Source organism: Podarcis vaucheri (genome assembly GCF_965113315.1).
Source record: "Podarcis vaucheri genome assembly, chromosome: 12".
Lineage (NCBI taxonomy): Eukaryota > Metazoa > Chordata > Lepidosauria > Squamata > Lacertidae > Podarcis > Podarcis vaucheri.
Window position 1 is genome coordinate 28,623,407 of NC_138750.1, and position 26,445 is coordinate 28,649,851.

Genomic DNA, 26,445 nt, shown 5'->3' on the forward strand with positions numbered 1-26,445 from the left:
CTGCGGTCCTGGGACCAGCGCAGCTCTGCGCCGCCATCCCGAGCGGGGCGCTAAGTCCCGCCCCGCTCGGGATGGCGGCACAGAGCTGCCTGCCCTCCCGGGACTGGTGCACTTCTCCCCATCGCCCACAAGCTCGGGGGACAGCGGGGAGGCAGAGCGTGCCTTCCCACTGTTCCCCGACCTGGTTCTTCCAGCCCCGCACCTGGGGGGGGGGAATAATTTTTTTCCTTTATTTCCCCCCCAAAAAACTAGGTGCGTCTTATGGGCCGGAGCGTCTTATGGGGCGCAAAATACGGTAAATGTGGCGTAAGCAGTTGTCTTGCCTAACCACAGTTTGGCTGCTGGATGGCTGTATGCCCCCCTCCGAGATCAGACATGCCGTGCCTATTAATACAGGTATGCTGGGAAGCAGAAGTAGGAGAGAATTATTATTGTCCTCACATCCTGCTTGTAGGTTTCTCAGAAGCATCTCATTGACCACTGTAAGATATAGGGTGCTGGACTTCATAGGCCTTGTGTCTGCTCCAGCAAGGCCGCTTTTATGTTTTTAAGCTTGAAAGATGAATTCCAGTTTCTGAGGGATTACTGTACTGGAGGAATGCATAAATGCAAGAAAGAAGCTAGCTTGCGGCACCCCTGCTTTTCAGGAGGCAGCTATGATTCAGTAAAACAGGTTTATTGTTTTCACTCCAGAGGATTTTCTTGCAACAAGTATTGTCCTGTCCTAGTCAAATTATTTTGACCATAAGAGCCTGCTCATGCTTGCTTAAAAGCTGATAGGAACCCTGGTTGATGAATTTAACCAATTACCATTTTAAAGCTTAATAATAATAATTAATAATAATAATTTAATTATGTATATGCTACCCATCTGACTGGGCTGCCTCAGCTATTCTGGGCAGCTCCCAACAATATTAAAAACACAATAAAAACTTTAAAAACTTCCCTATACAGGGCTGCCTTCAGATGTCTTCTAAAAGTCAGATAGTTGTTTATTTCCTTGACATCTGATGGGAGGGCGTTCCATATTGAGGGTGCTACTGCCAAGAAGGCCCTCTGCCTGGTTCTCTGTAACTTCACTTTTTGCAGTGAGGGAACCAGCAGAAGGCCCCTGGAGCTGGACTTCAGAATACCTATGTCTGCAGATGTATGTGTTGCTATTGCATCTCTGGCATGAGAAGGAGAGAGGAAAAGGGAAGAATTCTCCGAGGCCACTGTATGAAAAACCCCATTAAAATATTTTAGGTAATAAAAATAAAAAACGTGAAAGCGAGCATCCCACTTGGAAGGAGTCCTGCCGTGTTAATTGGTGCTTGCTCTCAGGTAAGTTTGCCTTGCAGCCATCTTCTTTTACAAAGGGTATCAGACAAATTTTAGCAAACTATTTAATTCTGCCTCAGTCCCTCCCCCCCCCCCGGCTTCATTAGTTTTTCCACAGAGCCAGAGTAGCCAGCTGAAGAAGAATAATGTTGACATGTTAAAGGGGAGGCAACATTGATGGACTGCTCATTCCCACTTACAATTAGTCTGGCAGTTCAGTTTTATTTATTGAGGTGGTGAGTTCCCCTGTTTGTCTGATGAAAGACCATCTCTCTGCTGTATAGATAGACATCTTGTGGCAGAGATGGAGAGAGAGGGAGAAAGAATATAAAAGTGATTGGTTGATAGTATCTGCCTGTATTTTATAGGCTGTAAAATTTGTGGGAGTGTCATTGTGTTCGCACTCTGATTAATTTTAAGATGCACTAATGTGTTTCACAGCTTTAGTTTGTGCTGAACATCACGGCTGACTTCGCTCAATATTGTGACAGTCTTGCCAGGCACCTTGTTTTAAACATTTCAGTTTAGAGCTTGTTTAAAAAGAAAAACTTAGCTTTCCAGCAGACATCTTCTCCAGAATCACATTAAATAGGGTGGTGATGGCAAGATTATCAGTGCCGGTGATACCTTCATTCTCTCATGTGCATTATGCTTCTGAGAAGAGAGCATCAATGGGGAAGATAAAATCCCAGCTACTGTATTCTTTTAGTTTGGATTTTGTACATCTAAAAGTGCTTATTTTTTTAAGCTGAGATTTAAGTAAGCTGCTTCTCAGTATATCATGATGTGCAGTGCTATTTTTCTAGAAAAAGGGGTGCTGGAACTCACCAGGAAAACCTCCCCCATTCTCTTAGAATGGCATTGGTGCCCACCTGAGAGGTGTTGGAATTGAATTCCAGGGAGTTCCAGCTGAAAAAAGGCCTGATGATGTGGTTTTACTAGGGAAGCAAGGGCACCTATCGGGACACGGGTGGCGCTGTGGGTTAAACCACAGAACCTAGGACTCACTGATCAGAAGGTCGGTGGTTTGAATCCCTGCGACAGGGTGAGCTCCCGTTGCTCGGTCCCTGCTCCTGCCAACCTAGCAGTTCGAAAGCACGCCAAAGTGCAAGTAGGTAAATAGGTACCACTCCGGTGGGAAGCTAAACGGCATTTCCGTGCGCTGCTCTGGTTCACCAGAAGCGGCTTAGTCATGCTGGCCACAGCGAGATGAGCACCGCAACCCCAGAGTCGGCCACGACTGGACCTAATGGTCAGGGGTCCCTTTACCTTTAAGGGCACCTATGTGCAATTTAGACATAATTTTATCCATCTAGTTTTTTCTTGAGTGTATGTATGTACACAAGTACATCTATATACATAGTGTTTTCTTACTCCTTGCTATTATTATTATTTATTATGTTTGAACTGGGCCTAGAAACTAATTGGCAGCCAGTGCAGTCAGGCCAGGATCAGACCGCCGCCGAATTCTGCACTAGCTGGAGTTTCCGAACCATCTTCAGAGGCAGCCCTGCATATAATGCGTTGCAGCAGTTTCACCAGATGCGAGGTATTGTTGACAGTGCTGCATGGTCAATGGCTGTATCTATCCACCCACCTGCACTCCCTCCTCCCTGTTGGAAATGTTCCGGTACTTAATTGGAAACTCGAAACCTTCTTGAAAGTATGGATGTCTAGTACGATGTTTTATTTATTTATTTAAAGAGAAGGTAAATTGCATCTCCCTCTTGCGACTTGATGTAATCTTGCTTCTGGTAATATAGTTGTGTTGCATTACCCAATGTTGATTGCTACGCAAACATGCCTTATTTACTGAAACCAGGATTACCTGGGTGGCGTGGTTTGGAAGGACGGTTGCATCCTGCGAAACTGGGCTTAATCTTGGAGGCTCACCCTTGTATATAATGTTCTTGAGGTTTTGGGTCAGTCCTCCATCCGCTTGGCTGTTGAATGGACACGATATAAATTTAAAAGATAAGCATCTTTCTTCTCCCTTTTGTCGTTCAACCTGTTGCCGCTCTTGGAAGCAGTGTGCTAGATTTTAGCAGAGTCCTGCACACGCACAAGGAAGGGGCTTAGTCTGCAGTCCCAGCCCCCGTTACCTGGGAGAAAACCTCACTGAATTCTGAGTAGACACTCAGGTTTGCACTGTAAGCAAGTGTTGGATGCATTTTGGCAACAGGGACTGTTTTGCAGTCTTCTTGCCATCAGGTAATGAACTTGTTTGGGCACATTTATTTACCTTTCCTCCTACTGTTAGTATGTGCACGCGTGTGTTTGCATGTGTCAGAGAGGCTGGCCAGTGTGGGGTGCTGGATAAAAATGTTCCAGTTGTTTTTGAAGGATCCATACTCAAATTCCTGCAGACTCATGAAGCTGGCTGGGTTTAAGTAAGGGGTTGTCTCTGTCCGACTTACCGGACAGGTAGCAAAGGGGAGCAAGGGAACTGCAAAGCACTTCACAGACAGAAAACAGCCATAGGCAGTTTCTGTTACACAGTTGTGCACTCTCCCTCTCTCTCTCTCTCTCTCTCTCTCTCACACACACACACACGAAAATACCCATTCTCCCAACTGGCAACTGATAGGATGGGAAAATGCCTTTCTGTGATAGTAGGTAGTGCTGTGCTACTAATCTCAGTAACTCATTTCAGCTACAAAATGGGTTGCATGCAGACTGGGCTATATAAAAATACGAAAGCTGTGCATTTCTGTCCCTTTCCCAGGGTCAGCCTCCTGCTTCAGAAGTTAAGCAGAGGAAGGACACAAAGGACTCATTTAAAAGGCCCGCTTTTGAGAACAGTTTCAGACCATGACATTTTCAAACCCATCACCAAGCCTAGAATCATAAGAGTTGGAAGGGACCTTGAAAGTCACTTAGCCCAATCCTCTTTTTCAGTGCTGGATCTGCAGTTTTTAGGGAACTTCTAGGGAAATTTTTAATGTTTAATTCTGTATTGTGTTTTTAATATTCGATTGGGAGCCGCCGGGAAACCCAGCCAGGAGGCGGGGTATAAATTAATTATTATTATTATTATTATTATTATTATTATTATTATTATTATTATTATTATTATTATTATGGAGTGTGTGTTGCAGCTACTGTGTCCTTGGCATATAGTTGTCCAGCCTCTCTTGTATGAATCTCTCCAGGTAAAGAGAGCCCATTACCTCTTGAGGCAGTCTGCAGTCTCTCCTAATGGGATCTGCTTCCCTTCAATTTCCACCCATTAGCTCTGCTCCTGCCCTCTGAAGCAGCAGAGAAGAAGCCTGCTTCATCTTCTGCATCACAGCCCTTCAGGTATTTGAAGGCCGCAATTATGTCTCCCATTAAATTTCTCCTCTCCAGGCTATATTTCATCGTACCAAGAAAGCAGGCTCCGGCCTTTTGAAGATGTAACATGCGCAGAGACCAACGTTTGTTGCGCGCAGCTGAAAATTAGGTTTTGGAATTAGGAGAAATTGTCATTGTTCACACTAGTAGATTTCTGCTTGCGGCAGATTTCTCATCTAGATCGCTTGGAAACATCCCACAGTTATATTGTGTGCTGCTTTTGTAGAATCTTAGAATTGAAGGGACTTTGAGGGTCATCTGTAGTGTAATCCTCTGCAATGCAGGAATATGCAGCTGGTCCACAGGGGGATCGACACTGCAACCTTGGCATTATCAGCACCACACTCTAACCAACTGAATTCTCCAGATCCTCATTTCTATTATAAAATAATGATGTCAGCATAAAATCTCTTCATCAGGTAATGTTGCCATAAAGAAAAGGTTTAGGATTAGGGGCATATATTTTTCTTCAGATATGTTCATAACTGGCTTCCCTCCTTCCTAGAGGGAAAGGAGCAGGTGCTAAACAGGTGATTTACATAGAAACAGAAAGATGGCACAGATTTACATAAAACTTTGGCTATGTTTTGATGGGAATTAGAGATGATTACTATAACTTAAGGGACGCGGGTGGCGCTGTGGGTTAAACCACAGAGCCTAGGACTTGCCGATCAGAAGGTAGGCGGTTCAAATCCCTGCGACGAGGTGAGCTTCCATTGTTCGGTCCCTGCTCCTGCCAACCTAGCAGTTCGAAAGCATGCCAAAGTACAAGTAGATAAATAGGTACCACTCTGGTGGGAAGGTAAATGGCGTTTCCGTGTGCTGCTCTGGTTCGCCAGAAGCGGCTTAGTCATGCTGGCCACATTACCTGGAAGCTGTACGCCGGCTCCCTCGGCCAGTAAAGCGAGATGAGTGCCGCAACCCCAGAGTCGGTCACGACTGGACCTAATGTTCAGGGGTCCCTTTACTTTTACCTTTACTATAACTTAAATAGCAATGCCATACACTTTACCATAGTGGGGAAGGTCGCAGAAAGTTGATCTGCCTGCATAGCTCAGTCAGCAGAGCATGAGATTCTTAATCTCAGGGTTGTGGGTTTGAGCCCCACGTTAGGCAAAAGATTCTTGCATTGTAGGGGGTTGGATTAGATGACCCTCATGGTCCCTTCCAACTCTACAGTTCTATGCTATCCTGGTGCTAACTTCTGGTGAAAATCTCAAGGCTTAGCTGCTTCGGGTTTTTAAAAACATTTTAACCCGGCTTGAACCAGGCAGCCCTTTACTTCTTCAGAGAGAGGTGTGCCCTCTGTAAAACAGGACACCTTGTCACCCTGGACTAAAAGTTAATTAAGGATCTGTTGAAATGAAGTTCAATGTTAGTATGAATTTAGCTTAGGGGAAAGGAGGATTTCAGCAGCTGATCAATACAGATGGCTACTGAAGAAATTGCTAATCTTAAAATGTGCTTTGGGTTATGGATGAGGAATATTTTACAAGAGGAATTACATTTGGCATTATGAGATTATCAGATTATCAGTCCAACATAGGACATAGTGACAATATCGAATGAGACTCCTTGCCATGTAGGTTAATGTCTTGTTTGTGCAATTTTTTAATGGGTTTCAGGTAACCTGTTAAGTAATTCATTGGTCAAACTGCTTTTAATAACTACCTTACACAGCATGTAGAAATGGAGAGCAAAGTCCACCTAAGTCTCAGCCTGGTTTGTGAAATCTTTTCCCAATTCCAGGAAGCTTATTTGTATGTCATAATATTTCTCCTTGGTTTAAAATAGCTTATCTTCTGCCTTGCCCCAAAACAAAATGCGCACTCCTTGATTACATCAGTTCCTTTCTTTTAAAAAAAAATAAATAAATGTGTGGGGGGGAACCCAGACACAATTCTTAAGTGTTTTCCTAATTGACTTCTAGAAATATAGTAGTGAGCAGCAGGTATAATTTATAAGTGCATGGCTAATGCTGATACTTGACTGCTCTTTGAAAGCACCGAGATGCAAGAACAAAGCTTTTCTTTACACACAAATGGACCACAGTCATAGTTCCTCCTTTTAAAATTCCCTTGTGCTGAAAAAGAAACAAGTTCATTATAGCAATTTAACTATAGGTTTATAGTACAGTATGTTATAGAGTTAAAATGCAAGTATGGGGAAGGAGGTTGTTCCTTCGTTTCTCCAACTCTGAGAGCACTTCCCTCTTTTTCCCTGGCAACTTGGCTAGGTCCTTTAACCACTGGAGCTGTCCCATGGTTGATGTGGTGCAGTGGTTAGAGCATGAGCCTTGGACCGGGCATGCTCTTTGGGCTGTTTGCAGGGGGAATTACCTTTTCCCCCACCCAAAAGAAGTACTTCTGCAAACCTTGAGGTTCCACCAAGCATGTTGATACTTCCCTCTTCTTTCTCAGTGTTCCCTTGTTTTCTGTACAAGCAATTCTCAACTTACGCTAGGGTTATACTCCGGGGATAGAGCATAAATCACGTACAGTCAAAGCACGTTGGGTTCAGTGGTGGGTGGGATTGCCAAAGTATTTCTTTTTATATATATATAAAATATTAAGAATTTTTAAACAATAAAACACAGTTCACATACACAACCCAAAACAGAAAAAACACCCTCACAATCAGTAAAAACAAAAACAAAAAAGCATACAAAAAAAAGACAAAGGACAAAAAATCATTAAAAAGACATAAAAAATGATTCAGTTTCATGAATAAAGTTTCCATAACCCTCTTTCCTGACTCCCTCACATCTCCCTTTTCTGTGTTCCCATTTACAAAATCCTATTCAGCAATACCTCACCTTCTTTCAAAACTTATTTTAGATTGTACGTTTCAGCTATTATGTCTCCAATTTTTCCCTTTGTTGTCAAATGTTTAAGCTTAACATAATATTATTCAAATTTCACCTCTTACTTTGGGATTGCCAAAGTATTTCACCCCCGGACACCCGCCTTCTTTCTGCCTCCTTTTTAATTTTTCTTTTTGCCAAGTGCACAAAGCTGAACACGCAAAAGTTAAATGTGCACAAGTTGTGAGTTACCTGTCCAAGCCTGGCAGCGGTGCTTGCCAGCTGCATTTGCTATTAGAATAATGGAAGATGAATATATCCAGATTAAGAGCACAGGCTGGAAAATTTGCGTTTTAACCTGAAAATATTTCTCTTCCATTAAGATAAATGAGATTTGAAAGACAGTAGGGTTCTTCGTGGTTTTATTGCATCATCATCTTGAGGGAAACGTGTGTGCTGGGTCCCCATTTGAGGATGTGCTATTTTCCTTGTGATTGGTGATACAGTGGTACCTCGGGTTACAGACGTTTCAGGTTACAGACACTTCAGGTTACAGACTCTGCTAACCCAGAAATAGAACCTCGGGTTAAGAACTTTGCTTCAGGATGAGAACAGAAACCGTATGGCGGCGGCACAGCGGCAGTGGGAGGCCCATTAGCTAAAGTGGAGTCTCAGGTTAAGAACAGTTTCAGGTTAAGAACGGACCTCCAGAACGAGTTAAGTTCTTAACCCCAGGTACCACTGTGCATGGACTCTCCACTAGCCATTCTAAGGGAGCATAAGAAGAGGAAGAGGAAACCACCTTTTCTTCCTTCTCCTCTCCTAACTGGAATATCAAAACAACCTAAGACTGGCTCCCAAATTCGACTAACGTATAGTTTCTGTGAAACTAGCACTGGAGAACTTGTTTGGCAACTTTTGTAGGTGTGGCAAGTAAAGGGGATGAATGTTGTCACCTTCCCTTCCAGAAAAAAGACCAGCTTTGTCTCTTTAAGTGTGTGTGTGTGTGTGTGTATACGTGTGTGCATGGTCAGAAGAAACATCAGTGGATATTTGGTGAACGCAGTATGCAGCATCACCTTAATCCACAATTAAACAGAAGTAATCCTCAACTGAGTTTCTAGTGAGACTAGCGAAGATGTGAGGCAGCTTCTTCACTGGAGGTGAAAACAGGTCTATAGATGTGAAGTAACATGTTAGCTTCATTGCTTTCTGGAACCCTATACTGTAAGCTGCCTTGGGTACGGTAAGATAGGAAGGAGGTCTGCAAATTAAAAATGAAATAGTTGGATGTAAGTGACAATGAATACACACCTTTTTTTTTTTTTACTCTTGAGTATACACTTGAGATTACTTAGGACTTGGATTCAGTGAGTTTCTGTGCCTAATCAGTTCATACATTCATACGAACCATGTGAATGTATTCATAGCATCTGTACATTATTGATGACACAAAAAACTTACTAAAATTCATAGGTTTGCAAAGATGTTTTGGGGAAATAGTGTCTAGAGATGGAATTATGGGCCCTTTGGATTACATCTTTGGTGTTTCCTCATAATATGGAATGGTTTACTTTGATATCCTTCACTGCTTTCCTAGGGCAGATAATATGTACAGTATGTCTCTGTGATATTCATACTGGACATGAAGAGCTGTGACCTTCTGGTTTGTATTTCTATAAGCCATAGACTTCACTTCGGTGAGTCAACAAAGACAAGTCTGGTTCTGTCTCTGTGAACACAGGGAAGGAAGTCTGACACATCTCCCTTCACTAGGCTTTTCTGTGGCATGTTTTTGTGCTGTGAGCCTACTTTGCCCATGTTTTCTTCCATTTTTAATACCAATTAGATTTGTTTACTAGGTAGAGATGGAGTTGTATCCTTTCACCTGTGCAACATCACTTATAGCTGTTGTCTGGCTGTTTACAAAATCCTGCATCTTTCATACAACGGTATATGAAGCCCAACTCTGATTTCTGAGTTTTTTCATATGGACCTTTGCTTCTTTGTCTTTAAAAAAATAAATAAATAAAGGTGTGTGATAATACAAAAGCCATGTTACTCGGGTGAAAGGACATCTTTCCCATTGCCCTTCCCAAATAACAATCCATTTTGTGTTGTTGGTACTGAACCTATCACCTCTGTTCAGGAACACAATCATTACTGGAAACAGACTGAGGTGAGGCACAAGCTGAGAAGGTTAATTAAAAAAAACATTTTTCACCCTGGGTGACTCACAGGTACTCCACAGTTTTCCCCGAGTTTCAAAAGTCTGAAGATAAGGAGCTGGTTTTTATGCCAAAGACCCATCTATTTTCTGTTAGGAAAGTATGTATGATGCCTGTGTGCTGTGTGGAATCTGGCAAAGCCTATTCTAACATTCTGTCCTGAGACTCCTGACTATAAACGAAGGCTAGAACTGTACTTGGCGGTGGAGGAGAACACAAGTATTTTACATGCCTGTGGCTGGTTGTGCCAGTGCTCTTGCAGCGTAGTTTAAAATCCCATTTCAGTTAAGAGTTTGTGGTTTGCTGTGCTTTGGCTATATTGCTTCCAGAAGTTGGAAACGAAAGACAAAATAAAAAGTACCCAACTGAAATTTTCTTTTTGGGGATATTCCTGGACCTCTCTTCAGTAAGACCGCAGAGCAGTTAACGACCAATAACCATTTTCCTCTTCCTTTCATTTTAGAATGTAGAAGGGACCAGAATAAAGTGGTTCTTAGGATGGCATTGTCTTGCAACTCCTCCTCACCTAAACATTTCCAGTATAAATCTGAAAACAGTGTCCCACTTCTCAGATAGAGATCCTCCTATTTGGATGAAGATCCAAATTTACTGTTAGAAACTGAACTTTGAATTATTGCAGTCACAGATTTGGAAAGCTACCTACTGAATGCACAGGCTTCCTGTAAGAAGATAACTGCAGAGCTGAAAATGTGCACAGTATCTTTTAATTTATTGAGTTTTAGGCTACCTACATACATTTAAAGCATGCTGACACCCAAGGATCTTGGGAACTGTAGTGTACACCTAGCAGAGGCATAATTCCCAGCATTCTTAACACACTACAGTTTCTAAGATTATTTTTTAAGGGAGAACATGCTTTGTATGTTATTGTGCATACATAGCTTTATGTAATAACAAACCTGTTGCCCACCCATCAAGTGAAAATTGTTAACAGCAGAATACAGGACTACAGATCTTTAACATGTTATCCTGCTGGTACATAAGAAAAAATGAGTGTTGCAAGCAATGGCTCTTATTCAAAGAGGATAAAAAAAATCTCAAGAGGGTATGAAGGAGTGAGGACCAGGGGTCCACCTGGGTCCACTTTGGAGAGCCAGGGTGGAGCCATTTTATAAGCTGAAAGCTAAAAAAGACATTTCTCTCTCCCCTGCTTGCAAAAACAATATTTTTGCAACACAGCGAGTTTGCAAGAGGATGCGGTCAGGGGATTTTGGAGCTGTTCTGAGAAACTGTTCGTTTGCCCAGGATGTCTAGCCCACCACAAGGTTCTAAGCCGAGCAACCTGTTAAAACCACAAAAGAGGAGGGGGTCAAGGAGCATTTACTGGAACCAGTAAAAGGGGTCAGAAAGATTTTAAACTCGCAGCGCCACCTAGTGTATAATGCAGTCTGGAACCGAAAGACCAACATCAATTATTTAATTGGTTGAGCTTCAATGAATATGCATAAAGGGGAATGTTTGAGGGCTGGGTCAAGGGTTGAACCATTGTTTTGCCTAAGGGGATAAAAACTGTTTGCCCCTGGTGTTCGGGGGCATTTTCTCTCATTTTGGCAGCTGAATGCACCCCTTTGCTTTGCTTGTCTGACAAATAAACCAAAGTCAATAAAACTTTTGTAATTAAAATATTGCTGCCTGGATTTTTCCATTCTGGTCTGTATTCTAAAGTCTCTAACATTTCTGGTGCCGTGACTCGGATAGGGACCTTAAGTCCTCAAAAAGACCAGAAGGCAGCTCCCTTGTCCTTTTCTAGGCAGGACACAGGGGAAGGGCCAATAGGCCGCTTATCCTGGCGCCACCGAGGCTTTTCTTCGGAGGAGGGCGAAGCCAATTTGACCCTTCTGCTGGATCCTGGAAGAGAAGGCAATGGATTGAAGGACCGAGCTTGACAGGACAGGGCAGAGTCCAGCCGGCTGGTGAGTACATGACAAAGGGCCCTGGGAACAGAGGAAGACAGAGACCCCCTTGTAATTAAAAAGGGGAAGGGGCATCCTGATCACATGCCCAAGCGTGTTTGGTGGCAGTAAGGGAAGGATTGGCCCCTGATACCCACCCACGCTTAAGGATTTAAAGGAAGGCAAAAAGGAAAAAGGGGGGGGAACCGGGAGGCTAGTTTGTGTGGTACAGCGTCCAGTGAAAGAGGCACTTGGTGCGTGTGTATGTGTAACCCCAGGGTATTCCCCTGGGGTAGAACCAATAAGTATTGCGCTTCCCAGCAGCGCGAGTTTGACTGGGCGAGGAAAATTGGGAAGTTTATGTGTGTTTGTTTGGTGTTTGGGGACGCTGCACAAGGGCCATATTAAATATGGGAGGGAGTGGCTCAAAAGGTCTAATAACTCCCCTAAAGTGCATGCTGAACAATTTCAAAAAAGGATTCAGCGGAAACTATGGCGTTGTGATGACGCCTGAACGCTTACACACTATGTGTGAACTGGACTGGACACAGCATTGAACTGGGGAAAAACATAGAGGCCCTAGCTGGGACAGGGCAACAAGGAGTATCTTTTGAGGCTGAGTAGTTACTTAGAGAAGAGTTTCAGACTCAGATTCAGATTTGGGAGCGATGGAGGGGATCGCTCCAGAGATCCCTTAGGTTATCCAAGTTAATATACAGAACCAGAGTGCATACAAAGCTTTCAGATCTCTGGACCTCAATGAAGGCAAGAGTTCAGCCAGGCAGAGCTGGAGGGTTCTCTGCTGAGCTGTAAGTTTGATAGTAAGTACAGCTTGACCAGGGAGGGCAAGCTAAATCCCAGAACTTAGCTAGGAAAGAGCTGGGTATCTATGTGACCAGCGGCAGTTTGGAACACATCAGGGAAACCACCAGTAGTGCCCTAGTTTCTCTGATGACCAGTGAGAGGTAGTCTATGGTTAGGGAATACGAAATGGTTTTAGACCTATAGCAGTTATAGCTGAAACAAGGAGGTCAATTTAATTGGTGTCCTTAACCAGGCACCAGCTGGATGGCTCAGTGCTCAGGTATGTCTCAGAGAACACTGCAGCAGACCCCTGGTTTGAGACTCAGGCAGAGAAACCTCAAGAGAAGACCTGCATCTTTGTGGCCACCACAGTTGACAAGTTAGTTGCCACAGAAAAAGGATGAGGGAACAGATGAAAAAAAAAAAAAACACAAAAAACTGCATAAAACTAAAAGAAGAAGAAGAACTTTCTCCATTTAACTTGCATGAGTTTGTGAACATGGATGAAGTTCTAGAGGTTCACGTGATAATAGAGAAACCCCCCCACCCCCCTGGCTGAAGAAATATAAGACTGATCAATTCAAAATTAAGGAGCACAGGCAGGAAAACGCCTCAAGAAGCCCATTTACCAGGGATCCGAGGCAAAAGTCCTGGCCCCACCCCCATATGATCCAAGTGCCGTGGTGGCCCCCTTGGGAGGACAGGGACAGCCCCATATCCCCAAAGCTCCACCACCGCCCCGATATGTGGCCCCCAGGAGCCGAAGCGGGAAAGGGGGGCTGCCAGACACCCCAGATGTAGACGAGGCAGAGCCCAGTGACCAGATCCTGAACAAAATATACCCCAACCTTAAAGAATTGAGGGAAAGGATGAACAAATACAGAAGTTTGACCACTATGTATCGAGAAGCTGCAGAAGCTTATTGCAATATTTGAGACAAAGCATTGGGGGAGCACATAAAGCGGTCCAGGTCCACCGCAGAGGCAGGAGAAGCAGAAGTCCTGACCCCCCCTTCGTGTAGTTTGGGACAAGCCACTCCCTGCGCCTCCGTTCACCCTTCAATATGTCCCCTTCACTACCATCCCAGGCAGTTGTGGACTTGCGGTCCTCTATATTTGCAGCGCATGAGGCTACCTGGGCAGATTGTCAGCAATTGCTGAGCACTCTCTTTACCTCAGAGGAAAGGAGGAGAATTAATACACAGGCTTTAGAATTTCTTGGAACGCCTGATGGAGGCATACAGAATTTGGACCCCCTTTGACTTTGAACTCCCTGCACATGAGTTAATGGTAAATGCCTCCCTCATAGGACAATGTGCAAAGGACATTAGAACCAAAATCCAAAAACAGCCTGGGTTCCAGGGCATGTCCAGATTTCAGGTCATGGCCATCGTTTAGAAGGTGTTTGAACAAAGAGGAGAGGCTGAGAAGAGGGAGAAAAAGCAGTGGAGGAAAGAAAAGGCAGCAGTGTTAGGCACAGCAATGGCTCACAGGCCAGGGACCCGAGGGGTCCGCCGTAGCCATTCAGAGACCCGCGGCCAAGGGGGAGGAAGATGCCTGTTCAGCAACAGTAAGGCCATAAGAATTACCCCTGTGAAAGGCTGCATGGAGCCAATTGGGAAGCCTGGTCAAAACGCATGTATTACTGGCTGGCAGAAAAGCAACTATGGGAAAGGACACAGGCTGAAACAGGCTTTGCCCAGCCCATTAAGAAGTTTACAGGCGCAGTGGAGGCTTGTGAAGGAGACGTGGCTGATGCTCTAGAGAAGCCCTGGGTTGCGTGGCAGGGATTGAAGACGGCATGTCAGGCTGCAGTGGAGACCAAGCCCAGAGGGGGCTGAGTACCAAGCCCAGAGGGGGCTGAGGCTGCTTTGGGAAGTTGTTTCTACGGTTCAACGCATCTGTGTGATGCACTGTGTGTTGGAGAAAGGCTGAAAAGGCAGTTGCAAGCTGTTCCTCAGGCAATGGAGCACCCAAAAGTGGGGGTGCAGGCCAGGCAAGCCATTCCAAGAGTTCTGAGGAGGCCAAAGTCTCCAAGAGTTATTTGTCCTCTGAGGTGAAGTCCAACAGCGAAAGGCATTGCCATGCAATTGGCAGCTGGATGCAAGGCTAACATCTATATTGATTCTAAATATGCCTTCTTAACCCTGCATGCGCATGGCGCCCATACGTTCCAGAAGTTGAGACGTTACTAGAAACTGTATGGGCCCCCAAAGAGATTGCTGTAATGCACTGCAAAGGCCATGATAGAGGTTGGGACATGGTCACCAGAGGCAACCGGAAAGCAGATAATGCAGCTTGTGAGGCAGCTCTGAAACCTCCACCAGTGGTCACCACCGCCCTCAACCCAGCTACCCTGTTGCCGGTAGGAGAAGGTGAGGAGCAGACGCACGATTGTATTGAGGTTATGGACACAAGACTGGACCAGGAGAAGTGGCCAGAGGAAATCGATTGGCAGACAGAGTGGCCAAGGAAGCAGCCCGGGAACCGGCCCCGCCTCAGTTATTGGAACAGTGGTCCCAGAAGGGATCTTGAGCACTGCTGACAAACCAGATACTATGTATCCACCCACATGAGGCTAGATGCCACAACCAAGCAGCTGGAGAAGTATGTCTATATAGCCAACCTTTATCAACTGGCGGCCCAGATTTCCAGGAAATGCCTGCTATGCCAAAAGAATAATCCCAGAACTCACTCCAGACGATGTGGAACCACGTTACACCCTTGATGAACAGCAGTGGACCAGCCAAGAAGGAGCAACGCTCCAGGAAGGACCAGACAGCCGTGTTTTTGTGCCCCAACATCTGGCCAGCACAATTGTAAAGAATTACCACGAGTCCACCCATTTGGGAGGCCCAGCTGCTAAAGCACACGTTGGGAGAATATTCTATCTCAACTAACTGCTGCTATAACTAACTGCTGCTATATCCCAAAACTGTGCCCTGTGCGCCAACCAAGAGACTGAGACTATCACCCTTTGAACTTCTATATGGCAGGCCAACCCCTTTCGTCCGAGACATCCCCGCCAGTTTGGGGCAGATGGGAGATCACATCACCCAAGAACAAGTGCAATCCCTGTGTTTGTTGTGTGTGTGTGTTTGCTTCCTTTCCAGGTATTCCCTCGAGCGTACACCTGCAGTCCCGCGGCAGTCTCGCTGAGCCGGTTCACCAGTTCCTCTGGGTGACAGCGTCTGGCGACCCCCTCATCCCCAACTGCAGTGAAAGTAGTCGAGGTGATCCCCTGGGTACATCACACGCATCTGAAGAAGGGTGTCTGGACTTGCAAGAGAAATCCTGCTGACCCTCTGAAGTTGATCATCACCTTGTGTCTGACGCTACCAGGGAAAAAGCGTTAGGCCACGGGCAACGAGATCCTGCGACTAATCATCACAAGGACAGTTACAAAGACTTTCTCTTTTCTCTCTTATTTTCTTTATTGACTTGCTAATGTCTTATTACCCTGACCCTACCGAACCATACCAACCCTATTGGCCTGCTGACCTCTGCTATGACTGGTTTGTCTTGCCGGTGGTAAGAGACGGCATACTCGTAGGCTCTTGGGAACGAGGGTTCAATAGGTCGGCCGCAGTACAGCATCCCACTCTCCCACTGTGGCTCTTTATTCACTGCATTGCCCAGCGCACTTGGATGTGGCTCCTCAGGTATAATTACAGCTAATACAGATTTCAGGGGAGGAGTGTGCTTTCTTAAATCGCATTAATTCCCCCCCCCCGCACTACCCACAATTTCTTGCTTCATGCCTTAGCCCTGTCTCTTGTACAATGCTTCCTCTGAATTAAGCTTCCCCCCTTTTCCCATCTTCCTGCTTCGACTGCAAGATTAAAAACAAAAGGAACACTCCTGTTTACTCACCCCTGAATGTTGGCAACAGTGCTATGAAAACTGTCAACTGGCTGAAAGAAAGCATTTGGTGGAGCTGGGCAAGTCATAGGGATGTGCCAAAAAAATTCCAAAGCGCACAAAGATGGATAGGGATTTTGCAGCACTAAATCTGCGGCGGGGTGTGTGCTTGCCAATATCAGATTTTGGGGATAAAAACATGTCCTGTCCTGAACAGCGTTTATAGACTTGCAAAACAATACTTTTAATTCATTGCCCTCCTCCTTGCCATTATTCTGCCCTTTCCTGTCAACTGCCAGGGACCAGTGGAGGGGTGAAAGAGAAGAGATTTGCATACTTGTTACCTGGCTTTCAGTGCTCAGTGTTGGGTGGGCCACAGTCAATAGCAGATGAGAAGGGCACTTTTGGGGTGGGGTGGATTGAAGAGGAGACTACTAGCAACTTTTTAAGTTCCTATCACACAGGAAGGTGAGGTTTAGTTTATTTACTTGTTTGTGGCATTATGGATTTCCAAACTGGCAAACAAAGGCATCCTATGATGACAGGTGTAATAATGTGGCTGAAAATTCTGAATGCTTATTTTGGCCTCCTTGTGATGAATGGAAGCCTGTTTTTGCCCCTGAGTTGATGTTTTGAGGCTGCAATCCTAATTGTGCTTATGAGGGAGTAAATGTCATACTTGGTGGTATTTTATTCCAAGCAGAACATGCATCCTGTGACCCAGGATATACAGCCTGTGCTAAAAGATCGCTTATATAGTTCTTAGCACACAAAGTCTCTGAGTTCAGCGGCCGCGGCAGATTTCAGTTGGCTTCCTGCGAGCTTCAGAATGCTGCATTTGCATGCAATGGCAATGTTAGGGGCTGGCTGGAGTGAGTGATGGCTGGATACTTATACCAGGAGAAAGGGGACTGGAGTCTGACTTGGAAGGAAGGGATCAGTGACCTGTAGCCTGAAGAAGAGGTGATAGGTCAGGCTGGTGTAGAGTCAAAGGCTTCCACACATCTACCTTCTGCTCCCAACTCTCCTGCTCCACTGTCTCCTAGGACCAGTTGAGGATTGAAGAGGGAGCAGCAGAAATAGGTTACACACAGGCATGGTTTTCACCTGCTTGTGTGCAGCTCAGGTCTCTGTTGCTGCCACTGCCTCATTGGATAGGAGTAGCTGAAAGGTGTTGGGTCGGTGGACATGGCTTTTTCTAAGTTGTAAGTGTACTTTTAACAGTCAACAGTTACTTCCTCACTCTGGACATTCCTTGCCTGGCAGCGCCATGGCAGGCAAGCTTAATGAATCATAATGCTACTGATCTGATTCTCTCCTGGATATACCAGGTGCATGGAACCTGTAGCACTGCAGATGCTCTTGAACTCCAGTTCCCATCAACGCCAGCCAGCATGGTCAGTGGTCAGCAAGCCGAGTTGTAGCCCAGCAGCAGGAAGTCCTCAGGTTCCCTACCCCTGGGATAAACCAATCAGGAAAGGGCTAGCTTAGCAACCCCCCGGGATCAAAGTTCATTTCACCCTAGCAAAGCGCAGATCAATAAACCAATAACAAATCATGATTTAAGGCTGCCTAGTGATTCTGGTTTGTTAGGACAAAAGAAACCATGATGCCAGGTTTGGGTGTAATTCTAAGCTACTCCCCTTCCTGGTATGTTTCCCTGTTGCTGGGGAAGAGCAGAGCAGGACTGAAACCTTGGCTCCCCATTATGGGGGGTGGCAGCCTGCTCAGCCAATTATCAGTATGTCTGCGCTGGGATGTCCCAATGCACAATCAAAACGCCTGTAAAATCTGCACATGGTCCTGGTAATGTTTTCGGTAAGGAGTCTGGTTTCCTAGCTTTGTTGTTGAAACACTGGCACTATGGCACTACTTTAATGATGTTGCTCATTATTTCTAGATAGACACGACAGAGAAAGTAGTCCCCATTAGCTTGCTGCTCAGATTAGCATGGAAGGATGCCTCCTTATAAGTGATTAAGATAATTTAGCCTGCAGTCCTGTATCACTTATGTGGGACTAAACCCCATTGAACTCATGGGACTGAAGTCTTAGCAGGTTTGTATAGGACTGCACTGTTAATGTGGCCTGCTAAGAATTTGGCTAGAGTATTTTCCAGCAAGTAATCTACGTGGCAGGAGGCGACCTGGGCAAGGTTGGCTAAATGTTTTTGCCTTTTAAAAAAGTTCGCTCACGTTCACCTCTGTGTCCTCCTTTCTCTCCCTGCTGTTGCCCGAAAGAAATGAGCTTGCAAGGAAAGGAGATAAAAAAATCACGAAAGCTGATCTTGCCTCCTCGCTTCATTCTGATAGACGAGGTGGAAGAGAGAGTCACACAGCAGCAAAGGAAGGTAGACCGGGCGAGGAGGTACTTTCTCAGTGTTTCTCTTGAATTGTGTGCAAGGAAGAGGAAGTGACATTTCTGTAGATGATACTATTGTGAATAAATGGCCGTGAAGATTATGTCTTGTGTCTGAAAATTAATTGGAAAGTGTATGGGGCAGAGGAGGCAATTCTTCCTCTCTGAGAAGGAAATGACTTGCAAGTGGCCATTTTACAAGGGGTGGGGGAACCTCCTCCCCACTTCTTCCTCAGAGTGCATCCCTGAGACAATCGAGTTGCTGACGTGTGCATTGTACCAGTATGGAGGCAGTGGTGTCCTGAGTCAATGTGTAGATTCGGAACATCTTACCATAGACTTCCAACCTTTAAATACGCCCAAATCGTAGGCAGCTATGTCAGTCCATTGGGGAATAGTTCAAAATCAACAGTAGGGCAATGCCTTTATTAGGCCCTACTACGAGTCTCAGAGTAGCGAGAAGGCTTTTGAGCTGTGGAAGCCACATCTTCAATATGGATATTAAGCAATCAATAATGTGAGGAGGACAAAAAAACCTGGTAAAGATGGGGGGGGGACACCAAAGTCTTCTGTTTGTCTTAAGACAGAATGCTGGGAATATTATCCAGGTTTAATGGGATTAGAACAGACATAGACAAACTCCAGCCCTCCAGATGTTTGGGACTACAATTCCCATCATCCCTGACCACTGGTCCTGTTAGCTAGGGATGATGGGAATTGAAGTCCCAAACATCTGGAGGGCCGGAGTTTGCCTATGCCTGGATTAGAACATGCTATTTGACATTTTGACTTGCATAAATAAACATATCTGGGTGAAAATGTCCATGTTGCAAACAGAGTTTAAAACACTATTTCAGTGGAGCTGTTTTTACTATGGAAATATTCTTGCTGGAACACAATGTGATTGAGCAACCCTAACCGTAATACAGGGTGCATGAACTTTCTTTAGTCTCTGTAAGTCATCTTCAGGATTGATGTCTTAATAGCTGCACTGTTTTCATCGCAACTGTTGATAGCAGGGCAAGCAGGTATGGTTCAGTTTTTTAAAAAAAAAAGATTGCCTGGGTAACAAACATATAAATATTCTAATAAACTGGAGTACTGTTTGTTTAGAGCAAATGAAATTTTATTATATTATTATGCTGCTTCTTGACCAGATGGTCGAAAAATTAGGCATGCTGCCAAATCAGCGAGTTGCTTTGTATATAAGTCCTGGTGGGCAACTAGTTTCAATTGGAGGCCTCCGATCCAATTTCCTACTGCGTAGCTGCAGCTATACTTCTGAGTAGGTTGGCTACAGGAGAACTTACAAGTCCATTTTCTTAGCCATTCTCTGGCACAGTTCAGATGCACTGCTGAGACAAACCATGGCCTAGCATGAGCATGTGGGCTCCTGGAAAGGCGATGGCAGCCCCTGTGCTTTTCTTCTGGGTCTGTGATGCCACGCTACATGAAGCTAATCCATGGTTTGGTTTAGCCTGTTGTCCAAACCTGGGCTCATGGTTTGTCTCCTCCAAACAAACCATGAGCTGTGAACCAAGATCAAACCTTGGTTACAGCTTCTAGGAACCCACACACTCGTGCATTTGTGTGCCAGCTGTTGTTTGACTTTGTGTTACATGCGAACCGGGTTTCGGTTTATAGTTTTCCTGCTAATTTCAGTCTTTAAGTTGAGTAATGAGCTCATTCTGCAAGAGGTGGAAATGAGACCATGCCCAGTAACTGCTAGCGTGTGGATGGCATGGGCAACATGTGTAGAGATGAACCTGCTGTTTCTGCTATGTGCCCCCCACCAAATGACGTGGATGTCAGCATCGCCCTTGAGCCAGTGCCACTAACTGGACTCATCCACTTCAGCCCCGACTGGGCTAGGCGAGCTGGGTAGCACTTCCAGAGACCACCTTCTGCACAGGAAACAGGTCAAAGTGCTGTGGACTCACAGCTTAGAGTTGTGAGCACCAGATTCACTTCCACAAGAAGACAGTTGTCGCACAGCAGAGTCTAGCAGAGTCTAGCAGAGTATATAAACAACTCGGAGAGCAGCTCTGTAGAATATCTTCTTTATTCTATCTACAACTATACAAACTATATACAGAGCTAAATAGGTCTAAGCATAAATGAATGCTGAACCGCACTGAGTGTCTGCAGCTGCTCTTAGCAGCAACCTTATCTAAACACACAGTCTCTCTCTAACACTCTCTCTCTCTCTCCGACACACTGACTGACTGACTGACTGTTTGATGTGGTGCTGGAGCAGAATAAGTAGAGAGCAGAACATGCCTCCTCCTCTCTGGAGAATCAGCAGACTCCTCGGGTGATTCTTGGATATGGGAGGGGTGAAATCTCCTCAGTGGAACCCAAATCAATCTGGGTTCTACATCTTGGGAAGGACCTGTATACATAGACCAGGCTCTGCTTTGTAGACATGATGCCTCGATAAATGAATGGGGTGTAGGATCAGTGAATACCAATCAACTCCCGGCTCCCGCAACTTGTTATTCGCTTAAGAATGACTGGACAGGGCTTTGCACTTTCGGCTCACAGAAAGGGTTGAGATTAAGGCCTTTAAAGAAACTTCATTACAAATTCTCTCCATAGCTGTCAACTTTCAGATTTGAAAATAAGGGATCAGCAGCCTCACCTATCCCAGGGACAGTCTACGGGATATCTAACAATCCGGGATAGTAGCGGGAAGCAGCGGGAAATGGCGCTGGAATAAGGGAATTTCCCGCAAAAAAAGGAAGGTTGACAGCTATGATTCTCTCTGTGCTAGGTTATGGAGTATGGAAACTGTGGACTCTGTCTCCCATCAGTGCTAGAAACTCAGATATATAAGCTAGACACCAAATGGCTCCTTAAACCAGGGTTACAGTCGCCAAAATGGAATGCCTAGTTTGCCATTTTGGGGCCAGAAAGTCGTATATTTCAATATGGCTTTTTGGTTCCTGAAATTCATCCTGATTGTGCGGATAAAATATCACAGAGAGATTTCCACAGGATGCATTGGTGGTGTGTGAAAACAGTCAAGATCCAAGGATCCCCAGGCCTGCATCTCCAGATGGTGGAGGCCTCAGGCTTGGCATCTTCACTCGTCCACGAGTGGTCAATAGCCAGGTGCAAAATGCGCTTAGCTCCTGGCTAATTTCTAATGCTGCTTCCCATCCGCCACAGGCTGTGTGGCCAGTGGCGAGGGGGATGATGGAAGTTGTAGTCCAACCCCATGTGAAGTTGATAGGAGCTGCAATATGAACTCCAGTAGCTGAAACTAAAGTAGCAGAGCCCAAACTGCAGTGGTAGAACCTCTTCTGCCTCCCTTCTGTCAAGTTGTGTTGATTCAGTTTATATGCATGCTTCCTTCAGGCAGTAGTCAGCTGCTACATTATCCTCCCCAGGACACAGCGAGTGAGCTGTACTGAAAGAGAAGGTCATAGCTGGGTAACTTTGACTGCACCGGTCTTCTGTTTTTGCCTGGGATATTCCAGATAGGTTTTTCATTACAAATCTGTACTTCGTTGCTGAATACTCAAGTGTTGCAGATGGTTTCTGGCCATGGAGTCACTGAGGTGCCAGTCATGCTTTCTTACACTTTAATGGTTTAGAAGAGAATAAAAATTATGAAGACTCTGCAGCAGAACTGTGAACAAGTAATTACCTCCGTTTCCAAACCAAGTGGTTAGGAGCCAATCAAACCAGATCAAAGATCCCTGAATAATGCTTGTCTGGTGAATATTAAGGAGATTATCTCCACAGCCACCAAAAGATAAATAAATTTGCAAGAGTAAATTGCCAGTGGTAATCGACAATATTCTTTCTTTCTCAAATCAGAAGCTGCATTCCCCCGAATTCCCTTTGCAATGTTTCTCTTGAGGCGTAGTTCAGCTTAACTCCTTGTTAGCACAGTTTTGTGTCAGTAAATTGCACTATAATGAATACCTATTCAGTCTGCTGTAGGGATGAGTAATGTTGTGGCTTGTTAGACAAGCATAAATCTGTGGAATCTCTGTGCTGTGTTACTGACAGCTTTCTTTTCTCCTTATTAGGCATGGGAAGGAGAACTAAAACTGATCAAGAGATAATATCCTCATAAAAGACAGATAAATGTATTTGCAAATTGATGCCAAGAGTGTTCCATGCTTACGACTGCCAGAATTTATAGCATTAACCACACGCTGTTCCTTTTTCAAAAGGGACTGCATTACACGTTGAGTGTATTGGCAAGTAGAAAAATGAGATAATGCGGCCCTGTAATTAGTTCCCCAGCCGAGAACAGCAAAGCTCCTCTGAGTAGCCAGCTCCATTATTCCGTGTGCCATGGTGGGGAGGACTGAACCAGACAAAAACTTTGGGAGCTGGTAAAAAGCTTTCGGCTTACCTGTGTGGCTGACATTCAAGAGAAACAAAAAAGAATGCACTAGATGAACTAAGCATGTACTCAGCAAGGGCTCTTAAGTTTGGCTGCACCATTCATGTGCTATGATTTTATCCTAGAGGAATGCATTCCAAAACACTACCTTCTCCATGAAGCCTTTGGGGGAAACCCCTGGAGCAGCAACAACTAACCTGTTGCTCTCCAGATGTTGTTTGTCAGGGACAGGCTGGATGAGGAGGAGTGATGGAGCTGCCAGCCCAAGAGCCCCCCAGGGAGGACTCCAAAGACGACACCCTAGAGTCCGGAGCCTGGTGGTGGGACATCGAGGAGCAGTCGGCAGAAGGGATGAGCTGGGAGCTGATAGAAGCAGGAGACCTGAGTGATCAAGGGGGAGTCAGGAGAAGGAGGGTCCTCTAGGACATGATTAGAAGCTGAGAGTCAAAGAATTGGCTAGGAGAGGTAGTGCTTGCCTTACCCCTTTTGCCTGCCTGCTGTTTTACCCATCCAGATCACTCCCAAGTTGTCATCCCCCACTCCCCAATGCTCTAGTTGCCTCTCCGCTCATGGGCATAGCCAGGGGAGGCAGGGAGGGGCAGCTGCCCCCCCAGTCAATAAAATTCAATAAAAATCATCGCAAACTGAGGTTCTGCCCCCCCCCCACAAAAGGCCTCCCCCCCCCAAAAAAAAAATATCCTGGCTATGCCCATGTCTCCACTCCTCAGCATTATCCCTCCCAAAGCTTGTTTTTCATTTAAAAAAATCAAGGAAACATGCGCTGGAGTGCAATGTGTTTGCCCGTCAATAAATGGCAGCTAATTCATTTGTAAGTTGGTCTGCCATATTGTCTCTGTCTGGATTCCAGAATCCAATTAGTACTGGAAAGTGATGATACCTGAGCTTTTATGCCTTTCAGACTAACAAGGGAGGACAGCAGGCTATAAAATATTTAAGAGCCCTAGCAAAAGGACATAACAGCCGTGCACTAAATAAAAGAAAGGGCTGATCACTTTGTTCAAGTGTGGTAAAGGCTGCAAAGTGTTTTCAAATTGACGCTCTTCAAGTCTGAAAGGCAGCATTTGTGTGTTTTGAAGAAGCATGCTTGCTCAAAGAGGAGTGATGTATGAACGCTATCGGCCCAATGGGGAAGCGCACTTCGTTTAGGGTGTGAATCGGAAACGGACAAGCTATGTTTCGAAAATCCAAGCAAGTTATTTTTATGAATGTGGAATATATTGGAGGTTAATGGGGGCAGATGGTTGCGCTTGCAACGCACAAGCCGTTCTTCCTCAGTCTAAGCTGTATAAAAGCACCTTCTGGCAGTTGTGCTAACTTAGACGCACTGCAAGGATGAGTACAATCTGATAAGCTGGTAAGGAAACCCACTGCAGGATGCAAGCAGCATGGACTGCTCACATTTCGCCGTTGGGTATCTCGGGCAGAGAAACTGAAGATGAAATTGGCACAGGAGGAGATGGTAAGGCAGGATGGGTCCCAGTGGGCTAGCAGAGGCATGGAACCCAATATGAGGAATCTCTGGTCCTCCAGGTGCTGCTGAATTACAACTCCCATCATCATTGACTGTGCAGGCTAATGGAATTTGGATTCCAACAACATCAGGAGGGCCAGAGCCTCCCTGAGTTAAAGCAAGATGAAAGATGAGGTCGCTGTGCGGAGTAGCAGACTGAGGCATCGAGAAGGAATGATTGGGCCCAACAAGAGAGGAGACTATGGACCAAAGGAGCAGAATGGCAGCAACAAAAGAGGCATGCATTTGTAACTGGAAGTGATGATGGATGCAGCTAATGCTCTTGTTCTTGGGGAGAGAACCCAACACAACCAAAGAGAACTTTCTGCTTAGGGAAGTAAGGCAGCAAAGTAGCACAGAGACTCAGGGTGGGTGGGGAATTTCTGAGCCTGTGGGGCAAGAAAGGCACACGAAGATGATCATTGTACCTATGTTGTTCTTGTTCAGTCGTTTAGTCGTGTCCGACTCTTCGTGACCCCATGGACCAGAGCACGCCAGGCACTTCTGTCTTCCACTGTCTCCCGCAGTTTGGTCAAACTCATGCTGGTAGCTTCGAGAACACTGTCCAAGCATCTCGTCCTCTGTCGTCCCCTTCTCCTTGTGCCCTCCGTCTTTCCCAACATCAGGGTCTTTTCCAGGGCGGCTTCTCTTCTCATGAGGTGGCCAAAGTATTGGAGCCTCAGCTTCAGGATCTGTCCTTCCAGTGAGCACTCAGGGGTGATTTCCTTCAGAATGGATAGGTTTGATCTTCTTGCAGTCCATGGGACTCTCAAGAGTCTCCTCCAGTACCATAATGCAAAAGCATATTGTACCTATAGCTATGGCTGTTTCAAAAGAGAGCTTGCGAATGGTTGCCAAGACTCAGCAGTGGTAGAAACGTGGAATCTTATGGTGCAGAACTATTCCCCGTGAGTCCGGGGGGGGGCAGTCATTTCCAGGACTCAAAAGACCTTGCGTCCAGATGAACCCCACACACTGATTGATAAGCTGCTATTATTATGAGCAGCATGGCGATGAAGCCATTATGATTACCTGAAGCCATGTATGAGCTAGTGCCTTGCTGAAAATTTCTCTGGTAGTTTCTTTTCTTTGTAACCATTCTGCATCAATCGACAAGAAAATACAGTGGTGCCTCGCAAGACGAAAAGAATCCATTCTGTGAATCTCTTCGTCTAGCGTTTTTTTCGTCTTGCGAAGCAAGCCCATTGACGGATTAGCGGATTAGCGCTATTAGCGGCTTTTAGCGGCTTATCTGCTGATCGGATCAGCTGATAAGCGGCTTAGCGGCTTAGAAAAAGGGGGGGAGGGAAAAAAATCAGCAGGAACTCGCAAGACATTGTCATCTTGCGAAGCAAGCCCATAGGAAATTCATTTTGCGAAGCACCTCCAAAACAGAAAACTCTTTCGTCTAGCGAGTTTTTCGTCTTGCGAGGCATTCGTCTTGCGGGGCACCACTGTAAATTGCCTTCAAAAATTATCAGAGGGGAGAGATTTGTTTTTTTTAATGAAGTTCTCATAAGTGGGCGTGTGGGATTTTGGTTGCACCCACCTTACTGGTGTGATGTCCTCAGGGCTTTTGTGTGTCCCTTCGTTCATTCTGCAAGCCACCTCGACAGTAGCCTGCAGCCTTCCCAGGTCCACCCACTTTCCCCTTGGGCCCCACCCACCACAGGATTTTGTTCCGAAGGGAATATGGAAACCTTGGGCTAAGAGAGATTCTGCAACCCTGGTTTACTGGGAAGAAAAGCACATCTAGTACACAGGCGGTTTAAAATAAAAAATAGACTGTTCTGTTTTTCCTCTCTTGCTTGGAATGACCAGGGTAAGAGCAGATGCTAGCAGAACACACCAGTTGTAGCCAAATCGTACTTGAATGTCTATTTTTAGTTTCTTACCTGCTTGGAGAGTTCGGCATGTGTGGTGCATTTTGGGA

At 45.4% G+C, this 26,445-nt stretch overlaps 1 protein-coding gene across 3 annotated transcripts in view; it reads left to right on the top strand.

The window, feature by feature from the left end:
- Positions 1-26,445, top strand: part of LOC309515568 (uncharacterized protein) — a 42,015-nt gene that overhangs the window by 10,492 nt on the left and 5,078 nt on the right. The window contains exons 3-4 of one of the 3 annotated variants that reach the window (XM_082193589.1): positions 18,501-18,627; positions 22,659-23,389. The exons of the other annotated variants lie outside the window; for them this stretch is intronic. Of the exons in view, the coding sequence (XP_082049715.1) occupies positions 18,501-18,627; positions 22,659-22,677 (146 nt within the window). The 3' untranslated portion in view covers positions 22,678-23,389. Of the gene's footprint in view, positions 1-18,500; positions 18,628-22,658; positions 23,390-26,445 lie in introns of those variants that run through there. 3 annotated transcript variants of the gene reach the window in all.